Raw genomic sequence first — 26113 nt, forward strand, 5'->3', positions numbered from 1 at the left:
GAGTGCTGTGGCATCATAGCTCACAGCAACCTCCGACTCTTGGGCTCAAGCAATTCTCTTGCCTCAGCCTCCTGAGTAGCTGGGACTACAGGCACTCGCCTCAACGCTGGGCTATTTTTAGAGATGGGGCCTTGCTCTAGCTCAGGCTGGTCTCGAACTCGTAAGCTCAGGCAATCCACCTGCCTCTGCCTCCCAGAGTACTGGAATTATAGGCATGAGCCACTGTGCCTGGCCTGACTAATTGTTTCTTGAAGTTTGTTGAAGTTTACCTATAAAATAGTCTAGACCTGGGGCTTTGGAAAGAGGATATGAGTGAATTCCAATTTTTTTTAATGGTTATTGCTTTTTCCTAAGTACTTACTTTTTGAAATTAGTCCTTTTTATCTATAAAGATTTTCATCTCATCTGAGCTTTCAGATTACTTGGCTTAGAGTTGTTCTTAAATATCTTCTTATTTTCATAATCCCTACCGTATCTGAGATTATGTTTCTTTTTTTATTCCTAATATTACTTATATAGGGCTTCTGGATCAGTCCTGCTACCTTTTCTATTTTATTAGTGATTTTTCAAAGAACTCGTTGGCTTGGCCGATACTTGCTGTTGTTTTTAAGTTTTCTTCTCCCTGGCATTTCTGTCTTTATTGCTAAAAGTATCTTTCTCCTCCTTTCTTTGGATTTGTTCCATGATAGTATCCAAACCACCCAAGTCCTTATGTATTTTTAACCCAGGTGATGCGTCAGAAACCAGCAGAGGTATATTAAAATCTCCCGTGATGACTGTAACTTTATTAAATTGTTTTACATTTCCAGAACTTTTTATTTAATTTATTCATGCTATGTTATTTGGCACATAAAGTTTTACCGTGGGTTGATTATACATTTTATTAATATAAAAGAATCCTTTTTCATTTCCTTACGAGGTGTGGGAGAAGTTCTCAAATTTATCTTATAATAAGCTGATTTCATTTCTCTGTGGTTTACCATCTTCCATTCATTGCCTCCATTCCGTTTTTTAATTGGGTGATCATGTTTTTCATCTCTATTCAATCTTTCCTCATCTCAGATTGCTCTGTTTTCATTATGGCCTATTTTTGTGTCATAAATATAATATTCTCTCCAATCCTGTTAAGAATACAAATTAGGAGCTTTTAAAGTATTTTTCTTCTCTTTGTTGCTTCCAGAGGGGCAATTAGCTCTGATTCCTTAGACAGGTCTCTTATATCTGATCTACCGAATATTTACACATATTCGGTTAATTTTCTGGGGGATGCCATTACAAAGCAAGAATGGAAATGGAGAATGGAAACACCTAGTAGTCTCTGAGGGGAAGCAAAAGAGCTAAACTCAAAGAGGCCATTAGCAGGAGCCTTTGCTCTGCCTGGTGCTAAAGAGAGTACACGTGTGTGCACGCATGTGTGTGTGCGCAAGTGGAATCACCCGTGCATCACCCTGCTTTGCCTGGCCTGCTAACAAAAGCTGAATAAAGGCCAAGGTCATGTCAAGAGGGAATGAGTTCTGTGTGGTCTCTCAGACCTAATGCTTATCTCCAGAGGAGCTAGTAGGATTGAGATTTGGCCCTGCCCAGAGGGCGTGTCCTCGGCCCTAGGTTCTGCTGCTCTGAGCTAGGTGGTCTTAGGCTTCTCCTTAAACTTTCTGGCACTCAGTCTGCTGGCAGGATTTCCTCTCATTTGTGTGAATTATAGTTGGATGAGACATTTCTCAATCTGGATTCGTTTTGGGGGCATTTCATTTGGCAAAAATTTCTTTAAGTTGCATGTGAAAGGCACCCTTGTTTAATTTACAGGGCTGAGGCCACACCCCTATTTTTAATGTCCCTTTGGTCCTTCTGATGGGGACCTGCAGAGGGCGTAGTCACATGCATGTGCTTCACCGGCTATCCTGAGCTGGAAGCGGTCTTTCTGTACAATTGCATTAAAAGGCCCTTCCTGTCTTGCTCATGCCAGAGTCCCAGCAAGGATCACCCGGAAGGGACCAAAATAGTAGGAGTCAGGTGGTTCTGGAGTGGGAATGGGTGATGTTTAAGAAATCTGCCGTTATGGCGGGTAAGGAACAGATCAGGGGGTCACACATGCAAGGAAGCCGGCATCTCATGGGTCAGAAATGCAAGACCACAGGAGGCTTGGAGGGTTGGTCAGATACAGGAAATATTGCATCTTGGGAGTTAAGTGTGAAGCTGGTGACAGGTTTCCCTGGTCAGGAGTTCAGGTGGGCATCAGAGCTTCTTGGAAGGGACAGGCAAGTCCTTGAGATTAAGGAGGTGCCGATGTTCTAGCAGATGGAGTCAATTATACCAGGGAAAGAGTGAGATGTTCTTGGAATGGACTCTTCTGCCCTCCTTCCGCAAATAGTGGTGTTGAGATAGACTGGAATGACAGGTGTAAACCGCAGGGACACTGCACTGCAGCTGATTGTGGCTGCAGGGCAGCTGTGAGTCCTGTTCACGTCCTAGGCTCCCTCCTTCAGGTGGGCAGCTCCAAGGAAGGGCGTGAGAACAGGGAGGTGATACACATGAGTATTCCAACATCCCTGCACACCTTGCCCTTCCTCCCCGGGGCATTGTTCTAGAGGATCTGCATACACGGGGTTCCTTGCATGATCTTTCAGCCAGGTCAGAAGCCACAGGCTGACCTTCTGAGGGCAACGCTAAAGAGGCCTAGACCCAGGAGGAAGATGTTCTCTGCCTAGAACAGCAGGCCGGATATTAGAAGGCTGAGTGGCAGGGCACATTCAGCAGGTGGCTGCAGAGACAAAGTCTGAAGTCTGGGGAAGGTCCTCCCTGCGAGACGCAGGAATTCAGGTCCCTCTCCCTGTAACCCTCCAGGACTTCCTGGGGTCCTGCCTCCTGCATGGCCCCCCTGAACTCTGTCGTAGGTGTCTCTCCTTCCTGACCTTGACCACCTCAGGAAGTCTGTCTCTGCCTGTCTACTAAGCTGCTCACCTGACCCCGAGGCCAAACTTTGACAGTGCAGTTGGGTGTACACACCTGTTGACTGCTCTGAATCTAGACCTCTCGGAGTGAGGAAACTCAGGCACTAGCCATGGGCCATGAGACTGCCAACAACCTAGAGCCATTTCTGCTGAGTCTATCCGGCCACATGCACAGAACCATTGCTCATAATTCCTTCAAAACCTGAACATTGTAACCTGTGCCTCCAAGCCACCTTTCTCTGCTGGCCACCTTCTTCCAAGAAGAACTCTGCATTGCCTAGTCACATGACTTCCACGTGTACCACTGCAGAGAGCAGTCCCTCTGCCTCACTGTCCCACTGCTGCTGATTAACAGATGAATGGAGGGGCCTGTGCGGAGGCTCAAGCCTGTAATCCTAACACTCTGGGAGGCTGTGGCGGGTGGATTGCCTGAGCTCACGCGTTCCAGACCTGCCTGAGCAAGAGTGAGACCCTGTCTCTACTAAAAATAGAAAAATAGCCAGGTATTGTGCATGTACAGAAGTCCCAGCTACTGGGGAGGATGAGGCAAGAGGATTGCTCAAGCCCAAGAATTCGAGGTTGCTGTGAGCTGTGATGATGCCATAGCACTCTACTCAGGGAAACTGAGTGAGACTCTGCCTCAAAAAAGAAAAAAAAAAATGAATGGAGAGAAGGGGGGGTTGAGGGAGATGCTTCAAGACACGGTCCTGGGAAGGGTGTGAAGCTTGCTTGTGCTCCTGTGTTTGGAGACACACACAGTTTGTTGTGTAGAGCTGAAAAGTGGAGCTTCAGAAGCCAGTGGAATTGTTCTATCTCAGTTCCACCCAGTCATCTCAGGAGCACACCTACTTGGGTTCAAAAAGCACCAGGTAAGAGTGAGAAACACCTTTCACATGCACACACACAAACAAGACAATGTGGGCAAGTGGGCCAAGATATCATCTGTGCATAAAAAAGGACAGCACATGAGCCACATCGAAACGGAATCCAAAAGGAAGTGGATCTAACGGTTTCTCTTTGGAGTTTTCAGGGTAGTGGCTTCTGGTTTTTCTAGGGTCAGACTTCTATGGCTATGGAGAATAAAAGTGTATCAGTATAAGCAAAGAAAGTTCTTAGGCCTAGAATGAAAATGGACATACTCTAGGTGAGATTTTTCCTTATAATCTACTTTATGAAGACAGCTCTTTAATCAATTCTCTAAAGTCAACTCTAATTCCACCCCCCACATTATTGGAGATGCCCACTTCATCACACACACACAAAGAGATACAGGATGCATGTGGGCTCAGAGTCTTACCACCACCACCCCCTTTATCACCTTCTCTGCAATCCGAATCCTTTCATTTCTTTCTCTTACATGTCTGGAGTTCACTTTCTTTACCCCCACAGCCACACATAGGTCATCATCAAGGCACAATGAAGCTACTGCAATAGCCCAGAACTCCACCAAAATACACACTCAAAACATGCACAGGGGCACACACACAAATACACAAAGTGTGCACAGGCACAGATGCCCCCAAACCAAATGAATACGTAGACAGCAATTCGCACACATGGGGAAATGAACATATAAAAGAATCCATCTCCACAAACACAGAGCTGTGCACACACACACACACAAATACACACATACACAGATATACACACACACACAGAGCACTTCATTATCCATGTTGATAGTCAGGGTTCACAATGAAAAACTGAATCCGTGGCTGCTCCAACTGAATTTATTATTTTTTATTATGCAGTCAACACACACTCAGGCACACACGTATATTATAGCAGGCAGCTTCCAAGCAAACTCTTCTAAAGCCGTATTCTCAGACACTCACATACCTCTCTCATTTTGGTCCTCACTTTCTCCCAGATGAGTGAGGACCCTATGTTGGGTCTCAGGAGGAAAGCAGAGTGTTCAGGTTATTCACAGGGAAATAAATAAGTGTTGACCATACTTTTGTATATGACAGCAAACATACTCTGTGAAATCTTATCAGTTTTACCTTGAGGACATCTCCTTCGGAGAGTTCGAACGCCCTGGCTTTCAGCTGAATCCCCTTCCCTGGCTGGGTCTGGATGGAGTAGATGCATTCATGATTGTTATTGTAGTTCACAGGAAAGTTGGGGGACAGCAAAGTACCCTGAGTGCCCGTGACTGAATTGCCACACTCAGCTGGAAAGAGAATCACAATAATTGCGGATTAACCCCCAGCAGCTGCATCCAGAGTACAACTCACAGTTCTGGAAAACCTTACAAAGATGCCAAGTTGTCTTTCTGTCTCCCTGCCAGGATGCCTGCCTATCTGCCCATCTGTCTGCCTGTCTACAGGAATGCCTATCAAACTCTTCCTAACACCTGCCTACCTAGAGCTCTGCCTGGTCTGTTTCTCTCTTTCATTCTGCTTGTCGGTCTCTCGTCTGTAGAAATAGAAGCCAACCCGCCAGGCACCCTTTACATTCACAGCGCTCTAACACAGCCATTCCCCACACCTGCTCCCACGGTGTCATAGCAACAGCAACGACAGAGGAGGAGGCCGGGGGAGGAGAGGACAGGTAAGTGAAGAGAGACAAAGACTTTCAGTATCAGAGGATAGAAACTAAGTGAGGACAAGATCAAATAATAATTGATCACCCTTTTGTGCAAGATGCCACACCAGACCCTTTATAAGGATCGTTTCAGTTACAAGTCATAGCAACCAACCCCCCAAGGTAGGGGTAACCATCCCTGATTTAACGACAAGGAACTGCGTACTTAGCAATTTACACCAAGTCTCTCAATTCATGAGAAGGAGGGGACTGCAAACTCAATATCTTTGGTCCCAGAGTTTAGGGCCAAGAAAGTTGGAGAAAATTTTAGCATAGTTTCATTGAACCCCTGTTTCATTCAACAGCTAATAAAATCACACTCCTTTGGAAATCTGTTTCCCTTTTTCCAGAATTAGCCATTCTTCCCCCCATTGTTCCCATCCTTTTATTTACAGCAGTCATCACATTTTCCTTGACTTATTTGTTAACATTTCTATCTCCTCCGCTGCACTGTGGATCCTTCCGGGACTTGGTCATATCACTGTCTCCCTGACACCCACTCAGTGCGTGGGCAGGACGTGCGCTGAGGAGCCCTGAGGTTGGCTCTCCAGGATCCTTAATAATTGGGAAGCTCTCCTCTGTGCTTCTATGTTTCAGAGCACCTGCCAGATTGCACCCTGATTGCTTTGCCACTGCCTGTATCCCCCACCCAAACTGTGAGTTACTGGAGGGCTAGGGTCATGCTTGATGAATCTATGAATTTCTGAGGCCTAGCCCAGAGCGTCTGTAAGATAAATATTTACCAAATGAATGAAGGAATGAATATGGAGTACACTGACCTCAGAAGATGTACAGTCCTAAAAATAATTAGGTTCCGGAAGGATGTAAATACAAGTCCAGATGGCAGGCCCATCATTTGTCTGGACATATGGGGAATTTGGAACATGTCTGGAATCTTTGAGGTTGCCGGTAGCAAGTCTGCTTTCTCTAAATCACCCCTCAGTGTCCTTATTCTAGGTACAGTCCTTGGCTGCAAGGACCCTGACGTTGACCAAGGGGCCACTACTCTGACCATACAGTCAACCCTAATTACTCTAAACCAGGAGCATCCCGGCTGAGGCAGCACAAATGGAGCACACAGAAAACATTCAGGGCTGAGCCTCTTGTGGGCTCATTTATAGGCTTGTGTGCTCTCCTGTCCACAGGCTGTTCCCTAGTCTTTGAAGGTGGGGATCCCCTGTGTCTCTCCACCAAGTCCCTACCTTTCCATGGATCTTGCTGCCTGGGTCCTTCCCAGTTCAGTTTCCTGAGACTAGCTTTAGTTTCTAAAGACTTTACATAGCCCTTTATCTAAGTTAGAGGAGAAATCTAACTTTGCTGTGCTTTAAACTTAGGCTGTTTGCAAACCCACCAGATATGATGCATGTGCTCAGCTGAGGCAGAAAACTAAAGGGACAGTGGCAGACAGGCACCATGGGGGGCAGTGGCTGTGGATAATTCAGATAGATGTGCTTTCAGAGGGTTTATATATCCTGGACACCCTCGGATGGGGCGGGGGCCTGCTGAGGACCACGAGCATTTGGACATTGGTTAGTTACAGTGTGTGGACAACCCTCTGAAGCATCTCACACCCTCCCCTCTGTCCAGGCAGAGGCCTGTGGTGCAGTGGGATGATCAGAGCCTTAGAGTCAGACATACAAATTCATCCACTCTCTGTCTTTTCATCTGCTATCATCTGGACAGGAACAGCATTTTCATAAGACTGGGGGATGAATGCATGAGATTTTATGTGTAAGACAGGGAGGTAAACATATGGGGAGTGACGGCACACAGTAGGCCTGCAACCAGGCTATTCCTCGCTCTTTCTTCATCTGTCCCAGGTGCACCTATGTGGCTCCTCTGCTTCCCTCTGGAGCCCTGACTGCCCAGCTCTAGGACTGGCAGAGAGCTAAGAAGCTAGCTGTGCAGCCCAACTCTGGCCCCGCATGACCCTCTCCTTTCTCCTGCACGCCCAGCACCTTCATGGGGAGGGGCAGAGAGCTTCGGATGTGGCCAGTCCTCGGCAGATCCCAAGTCTTGGCTCCCTGCCAGGCCTTTGTCCTGGGCACCGGGTAGAGGGACATGGCGCTTGCTTCTGGGAGAGTTTCCAAAGTAATAGGGGAGGTGAGCAGATGCACCGAGAAACCAAACCCAGGCCTAAGTGGAAACAAATAAATGTTCCAGAGAAACAAACAGTCACAAGCACAGGAGAGTGCCACTGCTGATCCCAGCATCTGTGACTTCTGTCACCCCCATCAGGAGAGGTCTCGTTAAGGGCAGGGGCTGTATCTTATCCTGTCTGGGGCTCTCGAGGCAGAGGGTTAAGTCGTCTCTATCACACCAAGGCTCCCAGGACAGGACCATGCCTCCTGCTGCAGACTGGGGTCCCCCAGGGTCAGAGCTGATCTCTTCCACATTGATTCAGGGGTCCCTCAGGTCAGGGGCTATGTCCTTCTTCAATGTCACACCATGAATTGAGCCTGGGGCTGTTCATCTCCTTCTCAGCTGGGAGTGTTCCTGGTAACACCGTGAGGGCTAAATCATCCAATTTACACCTACAGTGCATGTGGCAACTGGGAGCATCCCCGGGTGGGCATTCCCCCGCTACCTCCAGCCTGAGCCTCTGCAGCAGGGCTGGTGGTAATTAGAGGTGATTATAATTGCTGTGCGTTATTAATAACATGTGAAACAGAAGACAAATGTAATAACGAAAATATTGTGAGGTGTCATGAACAAACAGTAATTGGAATAATAAGTTAAAGAATGAGTTTCTGTAATGAGATCAATGAGGCAAGAGCCCAAGGGCTGTGTGCATCTGTGGTCCTGGATAATCCCATTCAGGAAAAGATTCCCCCAGAGCCGCTTAGCTAAGGACATTTTCCAAGAGACTAAAGGAGCTGCCAGCACCTGTATACAAACTGAACCTCCCTGGGGAAGCCTCCTGTGTGTCTGAGGGTGTGTGGCCAGGCTGCAATAGGTGGGTGCTGTGGGGCGTGGTTACAGGAGAAGAAGTCAAACTTTTTAATTGGTCAAAAATAGAATTCTGTGGCTCTTTGTCTTAAGGTTTCCTCTTTTCCTCGCTGAGACTGTGAAAGGTCATTGGCAGAATAACAAGAATTGGTTACTGACAAATAATGATAAAAAGGTTACCGGCAAAATGACGATAATTAAATGGCACCTCCTGGTTTCTGTAAATTATGTTATCTAATCTGGAATAAAGCCTGTGAATTGGATGCTGTTATCTCGTTTTTATGAACAAGGAAGCTGAGGCGGTGGGGGGCTGGGGGTGGTTGCTGAATGCGTCCGGCTGGACTGTCTGCGCTGTCCTCTGAGAGCCCGAGGGCTCCATGGTTTCGACTCAGGAAGGGCCGCCCTCACCCACTGTTGGGATGCTGGTCCCTTTTTTTTAGTCAGTGCAGTGTTGCTTTTATCTGTTTTGTATATTTGTAGGGGTGAGGGTATGGAATATTTCATTTCAAGCAAGTTCCATAGCTAAAGCGAGCATGGTGAGTATTCTGGCAATGTAGCCAGTGTTTCACCCAGTCCTGCATTTTAAGAATTGAACAGACAGAGCCATGAACCTCATAGGTTAGGTACAGCCAACATCTGTCCCAGCTTCTGGGCGGTATTCCCTACTTCCCCCTACCTGCGGGGCATGGAGTTCTGAACAGCCTTCTGCAGAGCTCTCATCGGGAGGCAGCTGAGACCTGGTTCCAACTTCCAGCCAGCTGCCTGCTGTCCACCATCTCCTGTCCTCCCTGTCACTTGTTTCAGACCAGCCTCCCAGCTGTTCCTCTCACACTGAGTGTGCCCATGGCTCTGTTCTTGGTTCTCTGTCCCCATCTCCTACATATCTGAATAGTTGGCTTCTTGAGTTCCTTCAGATCTCTGCCGACTCATCAGAGAGGCCTTTCCTGCCCCTTCTTCATCAAAGAGCAGCCCTATCTCCAGCACCTTCCGTGATGACAGCTTTGCTCTGTGCCCCTGACACTGCCTGACACATTACATGTCTGTGTGCTCATGGCTTGTGCCCGCCCCGGCCCAGCTCCCAAATGTGGACCATGAGTGGAGAGGCTTCTCTGTCTGACTCACTTCTGCATCTCTAGAACCTAGTAGGATGCCTGGCATGGAATAGGTGCTCCTGCCTCTCTCTCCTCCCCTGCTGGATGGGTGGAGTCTCCCTAGGGATTCTCCATCAGACTATCAGAGCTTGCATTTACCCCACCAGGCTGGGATCCCCAAGGGCAAGGTCATACCTTCTTTACCGTGGATCCACCCAGTGCCCATCCAGATTTCTCTGCCAGAGGTATCCTTAAGACGTGGGTCTGGGTGTCAACTTTCTGTGCATCCCCCTGAGTATGGTCTACAGAACAGCCCCACGAAGCAGGTACTGCCATCCTTAGTTCACTGACAAGGAGGCTGGGGCAGAGGAGGTTAGGCTGCCTGGCCCAGGTCCCACTGTAGGTAAGTGTGGGCTCAGGCCATCCTCAGACCCAGGCCTGTTTGCCTCTTGGTCCATGCGCAGTCACCACCTCACACCAGTTGACTAGACTTTGGCCCACCCCACTAGTGAAGCAGAATGAAAGCACGTGACCACCTACCAACACACCTTGGCAGAGGCGAGCTCCACAGGCGCCGTCTGCCCCCCAGGCACATGATGCGGGCGGTGCCCTCCAGACGGTACCCGGGGAAGCAGGAGAAGGTGAGGGTGTCGCCCACGCCGAACTGCAAGCCCTTCCGGATGCTGTAGGCGGGGACTTCGGGCTCCTCACAGGGCTCCAGGTCGTACTCTGGAAAGGCAGCCAGACAGTGGGGCTCAGAGACATCTCCGGGAGGTGCAGAGCAAGAAGGTGTTGCACTCAGGCCCGAAGAGCAGGAGAAAGGCCAGGAATAGACAGAGAGACAGAGGCACACACGCTGGCCCACAAAAGGCGGAGAGAAAAGTGGTGGGATCCCAGATGAAGAGAGAAGTGGGGAGGGGAGGGGAGGAGGTCTGCAGCAGGGGAGGGTGCAGAGCGTCTGAGAGACTTGCCAGGAGGACTTCTGAGGTTCCTCAGGAATCAGCCCTCCCGTCCTCCCCTCCACCTCCACTTCAACCCCAAGCCTTGGGGCTCATAGACTCTCTTGCCTCTTTCTCTCTCTCTGGGCTCTGAACCGCATTTATGGAACCCGGCTGGTTCCAGAGGGTCAGAATATGTGACCCAGCCTCAGAGACTCCAAATGCCTCACTAGAAGCCCTACCTCTGCAATTCTGGCACTTGAGACAGATGGCAAGTGTGACAGGTGGCACTTATGAGCCAGGGACCTGCTTGGTGCCTCTAGTGACAGCACAGAAGTAACCAGCCACTCTTCCCTAAGGCCGCCTCCCCTCTGGGCTCTGTTTGGGGAGAGGAAGGCCTCTCTCACACGGGTGGAGACACGATGGCCGGATGTGTCCCATCAGCCAAGCTAGCCCAGGCTCGTGGCAGGTGGTTTCTGTGTTGGAGACCAGTGGGGGCTAAGCTGGGTCCCACCGCAGTTCCTAAAGGGCAGACACTACTGCTTCTCCTGGGAGGAATCCATCTGCTATCCCTGGCCCCTCCTGAGAAAAGTGCTCAGGGGTGCAAGGGGACAAAAAGGGTGGGGAACGCGATACTGGAGGAGCCCAGGGTCCTCTTTTCTCCCTGAATACCAAATGGAAGAGCTTTCCCCCACAGGATTCCTGAAACACAGAGAGAAGTATCTAGCACTATCAGATTAGCCTGATGAAGAAGACCCCAAATGAGACTCCACCACTGTGATACATTAATTTCAAACCCCCTTTTTTGAAATTGTTTTAAATTGCTGAGGTTGTGAACTAGTGGAAGTGGAATCAGGAAAAAAAATTGGAATTACCAGAGCAGGAAGGGTAGTTGATGGTGAAGTCGGCTAGTTCATGGTCAGCATAAATGCCAACCCCCTTCTGGGGAGATTCCCCAGGGAACCTGCTAACTCCTCCCAAGACCATCATAGAGAAGGTCTTCCTCGTGTCTAACTCAAATATCTTCTGCTGCAGCATCGAGATCATTCTGCCAGAGCCTGGAGAGTGAGTGGGTTAACACCCAGCTCCCTAGCAGAGAGACCAGACACTGGCAGCGGAGGGAGAGAGGGGTGGCTCCGTGGTCCCTGCCCTCTCACGACTCTCGGGCTCCTTACCTGAGAAGGTGATGTTGAATCCCTCGTACGACATGGAGAAATCAGAAATGAAGCGGACTTGGGCAGTGAAGTTGCCGTAGAGCCCTGCACTGATGGGAGCGGGCAGCCGCGAGCCGGTCAGCTGCCGCAGGGGCTGGGTGAAGCTGCCATTCTCGGTGATGAGGAGGTAGTCGTGGCCGCTCTCCAGGTGGAAAGTGTGGAAAGTAAAGAACACACCTGCCGAGAGACCAGACGGGTGAGGTCGGTGCTGGTCACATGGCTGAAGCAGGACGGGGCCTGCAGAAACATTTCACTTTGTCAACATCTATTGGTATGTATGGTGGCGGGCCTGGATTGATAAAACGTCCTGGAGAGTGTGAATGAATGAATCTGAACACACCAGGACACAAAGATCCATTCAGGGACAAGGACACATTCCTGTGGTGTCAAAATTTGAAGAAGTGGGCTTGGCCCCTGTAGCTCAAGTGGCTAAAGTGCCAGCCACATATACCAGAGCTGGTGGGTTTGAATCCAGCCCGGGCCCGCCCGCCAAGCAACAGTGACAACTACAACCAAAAAATAGCCAGGCATTGTGGCGAGTGCCTGTAGTCCCAGCTACTTGGGAGACTGAGGCAAGAGAATTGCTTAAGCCCAGGAGTTGGAGGTTGCTGTGAGCTGTGATGCCATGGCACTCTACTGAGGGCGATAGCTTGAGGCTCTGTCTCAAAAAAAAAAAAAAAATTGAAAGAGAGATTTATGGCCAGGTCTGTGAGGATGTCCTGCAGCTATTTATTAATTCATTCTGTAGGCATCTCTGTGTTTGTTGAGTCCTTGCTATGGGCTAAGATCCAAGGTTAGGTGGGAGGGGACACAAATGGTGTTAAATGAATAGCTGCTACAGAGGGACAAATACTGTCACTGAGGCAGCTCCGTGTGCCCCAGAGGCAGAACAGAAAGCAGTAGAAAACAGGGATAGCGGAGTGTGGGACAGCTTCACCAAGGGGTGAACATCTGATGTGGGTCCTAAGAGGATGCCCAGGAGTTAACCAGGAAAGACAGCAGAAGCGTCCCAGGCAGGGGATCCACATGTGAACAGGGACAGAGGTGTCATCGATTCCAGGGCTCAGTGAGCAGCATGGTGTGGCTGGACCCACTGAGCAGAAACGCTTGCAATCGAGACTGAATCGGTAGGCTGGGGCCAGACCCGACATCTCTCTGGATGCAGTGAGAAGCCGTCCTATCCAGAGTGGGTCAAGATTCAGTTTTAGCAAACTCTTGGTGGCTGTGAGGAGGACGAAGAGGAGGCAGAGAGATCATGTAGAATGGCGGGTGCTCTGCCCTGGACAAGAGAGCAGAAGATGGGCATGACCCCTGGGGGCATGTGGCCAGGGCAGCAGGCGCTGGACACAGAGGTGAAACGAAGGACAGCTGGATGGTGATGCCTTTCACTACCTGGGGAAGGACATAAAGGAGGGAGAGGGACAGGGGGTCGAAGAGCAAGGGACTTCACCGTTTTCACATCCAAGCAGGGGTATCTAGTGGCCACTGCAAGGACAGATTTGGAAGTTCAGGACTCAACGGGGACTACAGAGGTGGATCTGGGAGCCACTGGCAGATAGATAATGTTTGAAGGCACAAGAACAGGCTGCAGGCGGAGGAGGTGGGCAGAGTGAGAGTCAGAGAAGGGGTGACGGAGGGAGAAGGGGGAGTCAGAGAGGGGAAGAGATGGAAGAAAGAGGTCCACTAAAGCGGGGAGGTTTAAAGAGCAAAATAAAATCAAAGCAGCAGTACACATGAACATTTCAAGCATTAACTATCTGGTGCCACTGTCCTGTTTCACTTGCTCTGTCGCCAGCCCCTCTCATTTGGAAGAGAAATACAAAAACTCACTTAATCCTGCCACTAACCCTATGACATGGGTGTAGTTATTATCATCTCCCTTTTACACCCAAGGAAACAGAGGTGCACAAGGATGAAGCCATTTGTCTAAAGCCGCTCAGCTGGCAGGTGGGAGGACCGGGATCTGGACCGAGTGACCTGACTCCAGAGGAAGTGCTCTCAACTGCTCCAGGACGCTGCCTTTCTGGCTATAGAAAGAGAGCAGGTAGGATGAACAGCAAGGTGGCGGGAGGGAGCAGGGGCTGAGAAAGGCTATGGGGCGACAGGATTTAAACACCCAAAGTCACTCTTGAATCTCCTGAGATGGCAGTCGTGATGGGATGTGCATGCCCACTCACAAGTGAGTGTGCCCAGGGGAATACATGTTGTGGGCGGTGCCACAATGGGTGTGCTGCACCCACTTGCTACTCAAAGTGTGGTCCAGGGACAAGCAATGTGGGCATCGCCTGGCAGCTGATTGGAAGTGCCAACCTTGGCCTCCACCACAGACTTATTGGATTAGACTCTGCGTGCTCACTAGGTCCCCAGGTGATCTGCAGACACGTGAAAGTTTGAGAAATTCTTCTCTACATGATTACTCTACATTTTTGATAAATGGCGGGTGGGCGAGACAGCACCCAACAGAGGTGATGGGACCAGGGATATGGCTTGTAAATGCCCCGTGCCCAGGTAACTGAGATGCATTCCCGTATATCTGTTGTCAAAGGAACAAGCCCCAGGCACCTACCAAGTGCCAGGCCTCGTGCTAACACTGAGAAAGAGCTCCCAGCTTCATGGAGGGGACAGACACATCGACAGTGAGACTCCAGAGTGGGGCACACAGGAAGAGCACGTCACTCTGCCTTGAGGCTTGGGAAAGCTTAAGGGGTTGTGGGTATGTGTCCCTCACGCCTGCTACACTCCCGGCACATAAACACATGTGCAAATGAGAAACTATCCTCAGTCTGTAGAGCTTGAGAAATACATTCCTTTCCCTCTGACTTAGAACACCGATCTGGGTGGCAACAGGCAGAAACACGTTGATTAAGTGCCACCCTTTGCACTCTGTCCCTTGAGGACATAAATATAGCCCCTCTGGGGAGTCAACACTTGGCTAGGATTCTAAGGATGAGCAAACAACTGGGATGAAACCCCTGAGTTTCCCGGCTGTGCAGACTGCTTGGGCCTTTTTAGGCTATTGTGAGAAAAAGAAGACATTGTTGCAGAAACAGAGAGGCTCGGAGTTGGAGTCTGAATCCAGATTTAGGGGACTAAGGCACACGCATGGATACTTCACTGCAGTGGTCCGTGCAGAACTGTATGGCCGACACCAACACCGGGCTGGGCAGAAACAGCAGGGCAGTGGGAAAGTCACGGGCTTGGGAGGAAGACACACCTGGATCAAAAGCCTGTCTACCAGCTCAAGGGTCTCGGCCAAGGTTGCTTAGGACCCCCGAATTCCAGTGCCTCCACTACAATACTATGTATGGAGATGATAATATCTCCCTCACAGGTGACACCTAATTCCTGCCGTGGGGAATAATTGGGATGGCGCTCATAAAGCACACGGCTTGTGTGTGGCACATAGTAGGTGTACATAGTAGGTGTTCTCTTTCCTGGCTTATCTAATCCTCAGACAGCCTTAAAAGAAGTCAATTCTGTGGTCTCAGCAAGGGCACATTCTCAGGACTCCTGGATTGGCTGTTCCCTTGGGCTGGACATGTAGCGAGTTGAACTATTTTGAATTTCACAAAGTTTTGAGTTTCCTGAGCTGTGCTTCTGCCTGTTAGGGAGCAATCAGAGTCAGTGGCTTAATAGGTCTGTTAACCCGAGATACTCTTATAAACAGAGACGGAGGAATGCCCTCTGGAGAAAGGTCTGGGCTCAGTTCAATTCAATTCCTATCACCAAATACTTCTCGAGTTCCTCACTGCCAGGCACAGAGCCAGAAGCTGGGAAACTGCAGGAAACAAGACAGACCCATCTCTCAAAGAGTTCATAGTCTGCTGGGGAGACAGATGATGAAATTGCACATTCTATATGGCGGGGAGAGTCTGAAATGGGGGGGGGACAGGATGCCGTGGATGCATAGGGTGGCTTCTGGCTCCCTTAACAACCTCTGCCCACCAGGCCTGGTGGAAACAGCTCTGCAGGATGCGCAAAGGCACTGCCCTTATCTCTCCCTCCCTGTGGAAGATGAGGACAGGCCAGGTCTGTCCCCACCTCGACCGCCTGAGAGCCCGGCCTTGCCCATGAAGCTCTGAGCCATCCTAGACCTGGGTGGGGCTGGCCTAGCAAAGGCTAAACTCTAGCACTGAAGTCCACGTGGTGGGACTAGAAATGATTTTTCTTTCAAATTTTCTTTTTCACACAAATAGTATATTTTACATGTAATACATGTTTACTGCTCAAAATTAGAAAAAAAGCCAAAAGATGAAAATAAGACACAACATCTTGAGGTTTATCTTTTCCAGGCCGTTTGCTATGCGTCCAAAGATGTCTTATGAGTTAAAAATATCCTTTTAGCAAACTGCCTTTTTTACCTAACAATGTACTGCAACCACCTCTGTAGGCCTTTAAATATTCTTTCCCATTTCTCCTTCGTATTTCCTTAAAATACTAGTGGCCTAGCATTTTATTCTATGGCTGTTAACGCAGGTTCATTTAACATTTCCTTATTGATGGACATTTGAATAATTCCTAATCCTTCAATATAATAATGGATGTCTTAGGGGATATCCTTACAGCTACATCTCAATGTACAGTTTTACTGATTTTCTTCAGATAAATTGCAGTTAGTGGACTTGCTGGGTCCATCAGGCATCTGCAGTTGGCCCTCTATATTGGTGGGGATTGGTTCCAGGACTCCCCCCACTAACGTACCCAAATCTGCAGATACTCAAGCCCCTTCAGGATATTTTTAAGGCTTTTGATTCATATCACCAAAGCACCCTCTGGAAAATTTGAGCCACTTCACACAATATCAGCAGGGAATAGTACTCATGTGTCTACACTCTCCCCCAGACTGTTAGGATTTTCTTTGATGACTTGAAAAGGGAAGTGGTATTTCATTTCCCAATTGAAATTGAATTTCTTTAATGAATAGTGAGAGTCAATGCTTTTTCATCAAAATTTTTCTTGGTTCTTTTACATGTGAATTCTTCTAGATCAGAGGTTCTGCATTAAAGGCAAGCATCAAAATCACTGGCCAAGTGTTTTTTTAAACAGAGATACCTCGTTTCCACCCTCTAACACAGAAAATCAAAACCTCTTAGGGTGGGGCCTAAGTGTTAGTGTATTTGCCAAACTGCAAGAACCACACCTCTACATGAACTTCAGAATAAACTTCTGAGAATAGAGGCCGTGACTGTCTGGTTACCGCTGATCACCAGCCCAGGTGTCTGCCACTTAGGGGGCATTTAATAAACACCTGTTGAATTAAACAGTTTATCAATTAATGTTTCTTCGTAACCAGCACTATTACTTTGAACTTGAACCAGTGTAGGCTGCTGAGGACTGTGGCACCGCATATGCATGGCCTCAGAGGAGGTGAGTTATGCAAGAAGGCATTGCTGTGTTCAATGTTTGAAGGCCAGATGGATGAGGGAGAAGGGGCAGAATATTTGATGTTCCTTCAGGACACGAGACAAGGAAACAGCACAGGATGGACAAAGTAACAGACTGTTGAGGGCTGGCGACCTCCCTGCCCCGGGGGTGTTTAGGTAGAGGGTGCTGTCTCCGTGGGGAGTGATGTCGAGCAGATTCCTGCACTGAGTGAGATTGGATAGCTGGTAACCTCTAAGATCTCTTCTAGCATGGAGATTTTAGGTTGTCAACCATATTTATTGAAGGAATTCTGTGATTCAAAGAGATGGGTAAGTTCTGGAAGCTTTTTTTGTTGTTGGTGGCGAGGAAAATTCAGACTAAGCCCACAGGTCACTATGGAGAGAGATGCCCATTAAGGTCATTTTGATCTGGGGACCTTGGAGACCTGATCGTTTCAGACTCCAATCATAATGTGACAGATTGTTGAATGGGTTGGCGACCTTCCTGCCATGGGGCTAAACACTCACCCTTGCCGTGTGATGTTTCGATAACCCAGGTGCAGTTCAAGTTGTTGGGGTAGAAGTCAGGGAACCCTGGTGACAGGATGGTCCCGCTGGAACCTTGAATGAAGCCACCACAGAGAGCTACAGAAGGAGTAAAGAGGGCAGTGAAAAACTGGAGTGGCTCAGGGAGCTTGCCCCACGATCCTCTGCGACCCCGTCCCCCAACCCCTCTCAAACCCGGGAGCCCTGCTTTTTCCTGGTAGGAGAGGAAGCTGCTCCGTCAGCACCTCACCTTCACAGCTGGGCAGGGCCCGGCTCCACTGGAAGTTGGGCTCACACTCCAGGGGCTCCCCATCACTTAATGTGTAGCCTGAGTCGCAACTGAAGGTCACCAGAGCACCTACGTAGAAGTCATTCCCATGACGCTGCCCGTTTACAGGGATCCCTGGATCCAGACAGTGGTCTGACTGCAGTGTTATAGCTGGAAGAGAGAGACCCTCGCTGGAGCAGACAGCTTGCTGCTGCCACAGAGGGACCCCAGCTGCCTCACAGAGACAGAGAAGAGAACCCTGATTTATAAAAGGCAGAAGTTGCCAATTAGCAACTCGGTATCTGCTGAGAGGGTATTTAAAGACCTATCCCCAGAGGAAACAAGTGCTCAATCATTTGTTCACTAGTTTGTTCACAGTCAAGTGTCTGCTGTGGTTGAGGCGCTGTGCTGAGGCTTAGGGATACAAACATGAGCAAGGACATGACCCTGTCCTTGTGGCGCTCCCAACCCTCACTTTCTATGTCGGTCTACAGAGAACTGAATGATGCTGATCCTTTAAATGGCGGGGATGAATGCAGAAGGCGATGAGAGAGGGCGAGTGTGAGCAGGCAATGGCGGCTCACTTCAGCTTGATTGTTGGTCAAATACCGTGTCCCCAGAGTACCCAGCACAGCAGCACCCAATCAGGTGCCATAAGGTTTGCACACAAGGACCCGGCATGAAGGTCATGAGAAACTCTAGGATCTCATGACCCCCGAGGGATGCTGAGAGCAAGGAAGTGTCTTCCTGAGGGCACAGCCTAACGGAGAATGCCATGGGGATGAGGCCAAGTGGGCCTATGGCAGAGCACAGTCTCCAGGCCTTTCACCCACCTGGGCCAGTCTTGCCCGTCATCTCTCTCCCTGCACCCGCCCAAGACTCACTTTCATAGCGGAGCTGGAAGCCGACATCTGAGTGACTCTTGTCAGTGGAGAAGAGGAGGTAGAGGTAGTTGCTGGTGCTGATGAGAAACTGGGGGACCTGGGTCCCGTGGTAAACCCCGATCAAGGGTGCTGAGTATGTCCGCCCATCTCGTACTTCCAGGGTGTCATAGTTCACCTCGGTTTTGAATCTGCCAAATGATGGAGATGAAGGCTTCTTGAGAAACTCAAGGCTTATTAATTTGCAAATGACAAAAGCCCTGCCTAACCCATGGCTTTGGACCAACCAGATTTTGGCAGGCTGGGATCATCAATGTCATCTGCAGACATTCACTAATGATGTGGAAGGACAACCCCCCCCCCCCATTTAACCCTTCTCAGTGAGAAGCAGCTCTCTTATCCCCTCTGCAGCCTGGACCACAACCCATCTTATGACCTTGAGCCACAGTGACTAGTCTCAGGGGGTCAGAATGTTCCAGGTCAGGTGTCAACAAACCAAAGCCCTAAGCCCCAATGTGGTCCATAGCCTGTAGAGCTGAGAATGTTTTCTACATTTGTAAAGAGATATTAAAAAAAAAAAAAAGCAAAGCAGAATATACGTCAGAGATCTTCAAGTGGGCAAGTGGCCCACAAACCTAAAATATTTACCATCTGGCTCTTTACAGAAAAGTTTGTGGACTGCTATTTCAGACCATGAACAATTTTGCCCGGCAAGAGTCCATGTTCCTGTCTGGGGTGGCTACTCCCTCCACCCAAGAGGCCCAACCTGGGTGGGAGCTAGAAGTGGGACATTTGAGCAGGCTTTGGGCCAGCCGTCAGAGAGGCTGTTCCCCATATTAGGAATTTCTAGGGGAATGTCCCTCAGGTTCTAATACTGTGCTTTAACGTCCGATGGTGTCTGTCTGCCCACTTTCCCTCTGTAGTGGATGGTGGCAGTGGGGTTGGGGGGCTGATGATGCAAACGATACCCTAGACTTCTCTTCGCCCCTCCCGCCATAGTCCCCTAAATAGTGCAAACCAAGATGGTGGGGTCTGCCCATCCTGGGGTGGTTGGGTCCAGTGTTCTCTGACCTTGCTAACAATTCAGCACTGGTGCTGTCCTCCCCACCCATTCTAGATTCCCTCCCTCATCCCTCTCCCCCAAAGCCGCGGTCACACGCACCTGTCGAAGGTGATTTTGATGGGGTAGCCGGGCTGGGCTTCAATCACCCAAGCACAGCTCAGAGCGTCCTTGTAGAAGCCCGGCCAGCCCGGGGAGAGGATGGTGCCGCTGGGAGAAGTCAGGTGCCCACCGCAGGGAGCTGGGGGGACAGAAGGCAGAGCAGTGACTTTCTTGGGGGTGGGGGGACAGATGAACAAACAAACAAAAAACCTCTCCATAATATGTGTCAGCCGACAAATATTGTTTTTGTTTTTATGGAATATTACATAAACTATAAACTGTGAGTTTTGTCTACTGGGATTTTTATGGATATGTTCAGTTATATCATGTGGAGTTTTATTAAGAGCCAGAGGGGAGAAATGAAAAGAATCCTTTAAGCAAAGCACTTTTGTCATTCTAGAAGGACTGAAGGCCAGCTCATATTTGGGTCACACTAATTTTTCCTTTCTTCCTCACTCAATTGTTGGGCCGGGAGCAGAGGCATAAACGCAGCCCACCTCCTTCACTCCCAGCACTGGAGAGTGGGCAAGACCCCCGTGCATGCCTGGCTCAAGGCACCGGCACAGCTTGCTCTGCTGTGAGCCCTGGGAGGACCCAGGTTGTATTATGTGTCTTCCACAACTCAGTATCCCCAGCACTGTGCGTGTGCTTGGCAGGCAGGCATCCTCAGCAATTACTGGTGGGATGAATAACGAATGGATGGCAGGATAAAAGGGTGCAGTCCATGGCGGGGAACTCCACAAGACATAGGGTGCCCTGATCACGGTCTCTGCCTGTTTCTGGTCTTGCCAAGACTGTTACCTCAGTCCCTTGCTCTCCCTCTGCCCACAGACCCCAGGGTTCCACCTGGGCATCCCCATTCTCACCTTTATCTCTCCCCATCCCTTGCCTCTCCCTGCAGCTGGGCCGTTGGTCCTTGGGCTGGTCCAGGGCACATTTCATCACCCACCCCTTTTGTAGTTACACAAAACTGTGTGAAGGCTTTGACCAATAAAACGAAGTAAAGCAGGTTGTATCCATGTGGAAACTTTAAGAGCCAGTGCGTGATTTGCAGTTTCCCTTTCCCACCTGGGTGACTGAGGAAGCAAATGTCCAGAGGGAAGTCCCCTCCTACCAGCAGGGCAGACACTGGGATGACCTGTGCTCAATACGCAGCTTTGCTGAGACTTGGGAGTGGTTTGTTAACACAGCCTAGCCCAGCCCACGGAACCTCCTCTAGGCTGACGATGGCGATGGTGACATCCCCTGCCGGTGCTGCTGCCACCACTGCTCTTGACAGAGAGCTGACTCCACATACCATTGTATTAACTATTCACAGGATAAAAGCCTTGCAAGGTTGGTGCTATTGTTACCTCCTAGGTAGTCTGAGGCTTATGGAGGTTAAGTGACTAGCCTTGGGTTAGCAAGTCATGGAGCCTGGATTTTTCTCAGCAAGACAGCACAAATTCAGACATCTTTAGCTAAGCAGCCTTCCCCCTTTAAAGGAACCTCTGCTTCCTCTGGGCCTTGTGACTGTAGAAATACCAGATGTCAAATCTGCTCTGAAATAAGACTAGGGAGGGGATAAAGAGCCGTGTACCCCTTCTCTCTCTGCAAAGTTTTGTAGATTTCCATAGGTAATCAGCTTCATACATTAGAGCCAAATGTACCCTACCCTTCTTTTCTCTTAGTTTTATAATGTTTTGGAATTATCTAAAATAGGTGTCAAGTATTTTAAATAGAAAATTATATTAGGAAAATTAACAACAAAGTTAATAATAGTAGTGGCAATCAACAGAAACTTATATTAGGAAGGTTACCAACAAAGTTTATGACAGTAGTGGTAATCAACTTACTTGCTAATTGTTTTATGTGTATTATGTAATCTAAATGCACACATTTATAAAGTTATTATCCCCATTTTACAGATGAGAAAACTAAGGCTGAATAGGCTAAGGCACTCTATTATGAGCAAAGAGTTAATGAAGTTAGTTCAGGCTGAGATGTAACCTCAATACTTCTGTCTCTAAATCCCCACAGCCCTTAATAGTGTTACAACCACAGACAAGAGTAATGAGCTCGGGGGTTTCAAGAGTTTACTATATGTCAGGGCTTGATGTGGATTATTCTTGTGATAATTACAACACTAAAAGGCACGTGCCATTATTATCCCTGTTTATGGGGGGGGGTGTTGTTACCTAATTTTCCATCAATTGAGGCTTAGAGAAACTAAATACAGTGTCCACACGGAACATTGAGAGAGTAAATTGCATACATGTATTGAAACCCCAGTTTTCAAAACACATCCATCCTTTTTGCTGCAACCACCAATGCTTTCCTCTACTTCTGCAGTGGATGTGTGAGGCCTTGGAGGAGGGGAAGGGTGTGCCTGTTGCTCCGTCCCAGCCTCCCATGACAGGGGGCTCTTTTCTTGGCTCCATTTCAGCTCAGGCCCAGCCTCTCTGGTTGCTGGACTGTGATCTCTGCATCTACTTTCCAGGAAGCCCCAGGTCCCACGTCACTACTGCCCACTGAGGCTACTCTCACCCAGTGCACACGCAGCAACCACACCCCAGATGTAACTGCTGGGGAGAGAAACTCAGTTCCTTCCTTTGGGCGTCACCATTTTGTTTTTCTTCTCTGCTCTTTTGTTTGATAACTTGACCTCGTTATTTCTTCTTGCGTTAATCAAACCACCTCTCTATTCATCCAGTCCTTCACTCGCCTCTATTGTTCATCTTCATGTTCCAGAGTAGCAGCTGCCTGGCAGGGGTGTGGGTGGGAAAGGACTCCTAAATGCAATGTCTTCCTAACATTTAAAAAGATGTGCAACCTCGCTCTCAAAAATAAAAATCCATGTTACAACTACGAGGAGCTATTATGTCTCATCTACCAGTTGGGCAAAACCAAAGATGGTGACACCCATGGCTGCAAAAAACCAGGAGTTCTCGTACCTTGCTGGTGAAAACACAAAATGGCACAACACTACAGAGAGGAATTTGGTGATAGCCTGCACAGATCACATGCATTTCCTCTCTGACCCAGCAATTCTATTTCTAGAGCTCTATCCCAAAGATAAGCTGGCAAAAATGTGAATGGACATATACATGTGCAAGGCTATGCAAGGTAGTGCTGCTGTGATAGCAAAAGAATGAAATAGCCCAGATGTTCATTATCAGGGATCTGACTGAATACGCAAGGAGAATCAGCAAAATGGACTATTTATGCAGCTAGAAAAACAAATGAGAAATAGTCTCTATAATGTCATGAAGTGGTCCCCAGAACGTGTTGTTAACTGGATAAAAGCAAGGTAGAAAGTGGTGGGTAGAGTATGATTCTACTTATCGAAGAAAGTTGTGGGCGCTGCACACACATATTCATCCATATTAACAAGCAAGGAAAGGGTAAACCAGAAACTGAAAAGATCACTCAGGGAGGGATAGAGGGAACAGGGTAGAGAAGACAGTGACAGATGCTAACCTTCCTCCGACATACCTTCTTTTATCAATCTATCTTTGGAACTATGTAAATATTTTACCTAATTAAAAAGAAAGATTAGATTTGATACACGATTTCAAAGGCGAAGTGAAATAAGTGAACGTAATCCTATATCAATTGGTGGCACAGTCGCACACAAAGAAACTCGTTAAAGAGCTTTTAAAACATAGTAATTTGATAGCCCATCTATGGCAGGATATAAAGACGAAAAGAACTGGAAAAAATCCAACACACACTAAATGGAAACCATTCTTAGGAATTGCATGTTGTTGGTAGTATTAGTCTTATTACTTTGAGACCTTGGGTGTGCTTTATGCAATGGGAAATTATGCTGGTGGTGTTGGGAACTGAGATTTTCGGTAAGAGTGAAAGAAGATACAGGTAGGAAATCATGGAATTTAAGTAAAAAAGAAAAAGTATTTTTTTACATTTGAAATGAAATGAATAGTGATGAGTTTTCTTTTACAGAGTATTCCTGGCTGTGTTCCTGGCCTCAGAAATAAGGGCCAACTCAATAGGAATAATCACCATAGTGTACAGATTCTAAATATCAACTTCCACTGAAAGAAACAAGGGATCCTTGGAGAAACAACTGGTTCTAGGTCAAGGACAGAAAATGTGCAAGATGAAGCTGGGCCAACTTCTAGGGGCTCCCACTAGCCAAGGGAGCACCCTTTAGAATAGTAATTGAAATGGAGTTAAATACATAAAATATGTTTACATCCATTAGACTGTAATGATGTTTAAAAGTGCTCAACTCCCATTTGATCCTGCGGTGTCATTACTAGGTATCTACCCAGAAGAACAAAATCATTTTTTTTCCACAAAGACATTTGCACTAGAATGTTTATTGTGGCTCAATTCATAATTGCCAAGTTGTGGAAACAACCTAAGTGCCCATCAACCCATGAAAGGATCAACAAACTGTGGATCAACAAATACTACTCAGGCATTAAAAAGGATGGAGACTTTACATCTTTTACATTTACTTGGATGGAGCTGAAATATATTCTTCTGAGTAAAGTATCGCAAGAATGGAAAAATAAATATTCAGTGTACTTCATACTAATATGAAACCAATATATAAATAATTACATGCTCATATGAACAATGGAACACAAATATAGTCTAGTACGGGGGTACAGGAAGGTGGGAGGGGAGAGGATGATTGGCAGAAGGAGGGAGGGCATGAGGTGGGTTCTCACCTAATGCACACATTGTGAGGGTGTATAACACATCCCCTGGGTGAGGGGCTCTTTTATAACTGGAACTTTACCCTGGAAGTGAGAACAATGTAACCTAAAAGTTTATACTTTTGTATTAATTTGAAAGAAAAAGTGTTCAACTTTGGAAGTTGTTAAGAAATCATTAATAAGAAAACTGGTGTAGAAAAATCATTATTCCTCTCGTCCTTTCCTTTATGTATGATATCTCAGAGGAACCAAATAGTTGATGAAAACAAGTTTTCTTTAAGTACAGTATTCCAGCTTATAAAAGAAAAATAAATGAGAGAGCGTTGCCATTTTGCAGTCCCTAGGCTGCGATCATCAGTGCCTCCTAACAACCCCAAAAGAGAGTCAACCAAACATGCGTGCTACTGGTGCAGACACAGAGTCCTGCCTATAAAATATTCTGGTTAAAAAATGAAACCCGAACCTGATTAAGTTTCTAGATCTTACTGCCAATTAAAGGAAATGTAAGAGAGAAGGAATCATGTTAAATAACCTCCCAAGGAAGCAATTGGCAAATCTTAGAATGCAGGAGACTCCTCGTTCTGAATAATTCTCATTTATCTTGGGATAAATGGCCCAACTTCTTTAACAAAAAAAAATCACAAGGGGTTGGAGGGTAGATACTGACAGATTAAGAAAGACTTGAGAATTATTAGCCAATTGTAATGCATGAACCTAGGATTCTGATTTAAAAAAAAATACAAGAGAAAATACAGTAGATCCTCCACAGTTGAACACTTCCCTACATTGACCACCTCCTTAAGTTGACCTAAGTTTATAGAGCAGACATGCACCACACGTACGTATCAGCGCCGTAGGCCTAGTTCCTTGTTGACCACCTCTGCATGTTGTCCAGTTTTTGTTAGAGTCCCTTGGTGGTCAGCTTACAGACTATATCAGCTAATCATGGAAATCTGATTATATTAGGCAAATATTTTTAATTTTCAAAGATAATAGTGTTGTGGTTATTTTTTAAGGTTCTTTGTAATCTGTTAGAAATATACGCTAATGTGTTATGGCTGAAGCATTATGCCTAAAATGTGCTTCAAAACCATCCCAGAGTGAGCAAGGTGATGGGGGAACAGGTGGACTAAAAATGATAACAAAATAGGCCACGAGTTTGTAATTGTAGAAGCTGAGTGATGGGTACGTGGAAGTTTATTGTTCTATGCTTCTCTGTTTTGGCATAGATTTGAAACCCATTCAAAACATGTTAGGGCAAAAAAGGGAAACACATGCCCAAGTGCACACCCACTCACACTCACACTCACACTCACACACAAAGGGAAAGAAAGAAAGAGAAGGGAGGGTCCTGCCTTGGATGAGGAGAAAATCTCAGTCACAAGACAGAAGAGGGGCCCTGTGGCTAACCCAGTGCCTGGACACAGTAGGTGCTCAATAAATGCTTTTTTTTTTTTTTTTTGAGACAGAGCCTCAAGCTGTCCCCCTGGGTAGAGT

General features: G+C 47.7%; 1 protein-coding gene across 1 annotated transcript in view; it reads right to left on the bottom strand.

Moving 5' to 3' along the window:
* Positions 1-26113, bottom strand: part of CSMD2 (CUB and Sushi multiple domains 2) — a 575968-nt gene that overhangs the window by 162707 nt on the left and 387148 nt on the right. Inside the window, exons 16-22 of the mRNA XM_012812368.1 lie at positions 19947-20085; positions 18788-18975; positions 17886-18074; positions 17618-17734; positions 11688-11903; positions 10115-10303; positions 4952-5121 (exon numbers count right to left, since the gene is read on the bottom strand). Of these exons, the coding sequence (XP_012667822.1) occupies positions 4952-5121; positions 10115-10303; positions 11688-11903; positions 17618-17734; positions 17886-18074; positions 18788-18975; positions 19947-20085 (1208 nt within the window). The remainder of the gene's footprint in view (positions 1-4951; positions 5122-10114; positions 10304-11687; positions 11904-17617; positions 17735-17885; positions 18075-18787; positions 18976-19946; positions 20086-26113) is intronic.

The sequence above is a fragment of the Otolemur garnettii genome, unplaced genomic scaffold (genome assembly GCF_000181295.1).
Source record: "Otolemur garnettii isolate 467f Iridium unplaced genomic scaffold, OtoGar3 scaffold00204, whole genome shotgun sequence".
Lineage (NCBI taxonomy): Eukaryota > Metazoa > Chordata > Mammalia > Primates > Galagidae > Otolemur > Otolemur garnettii.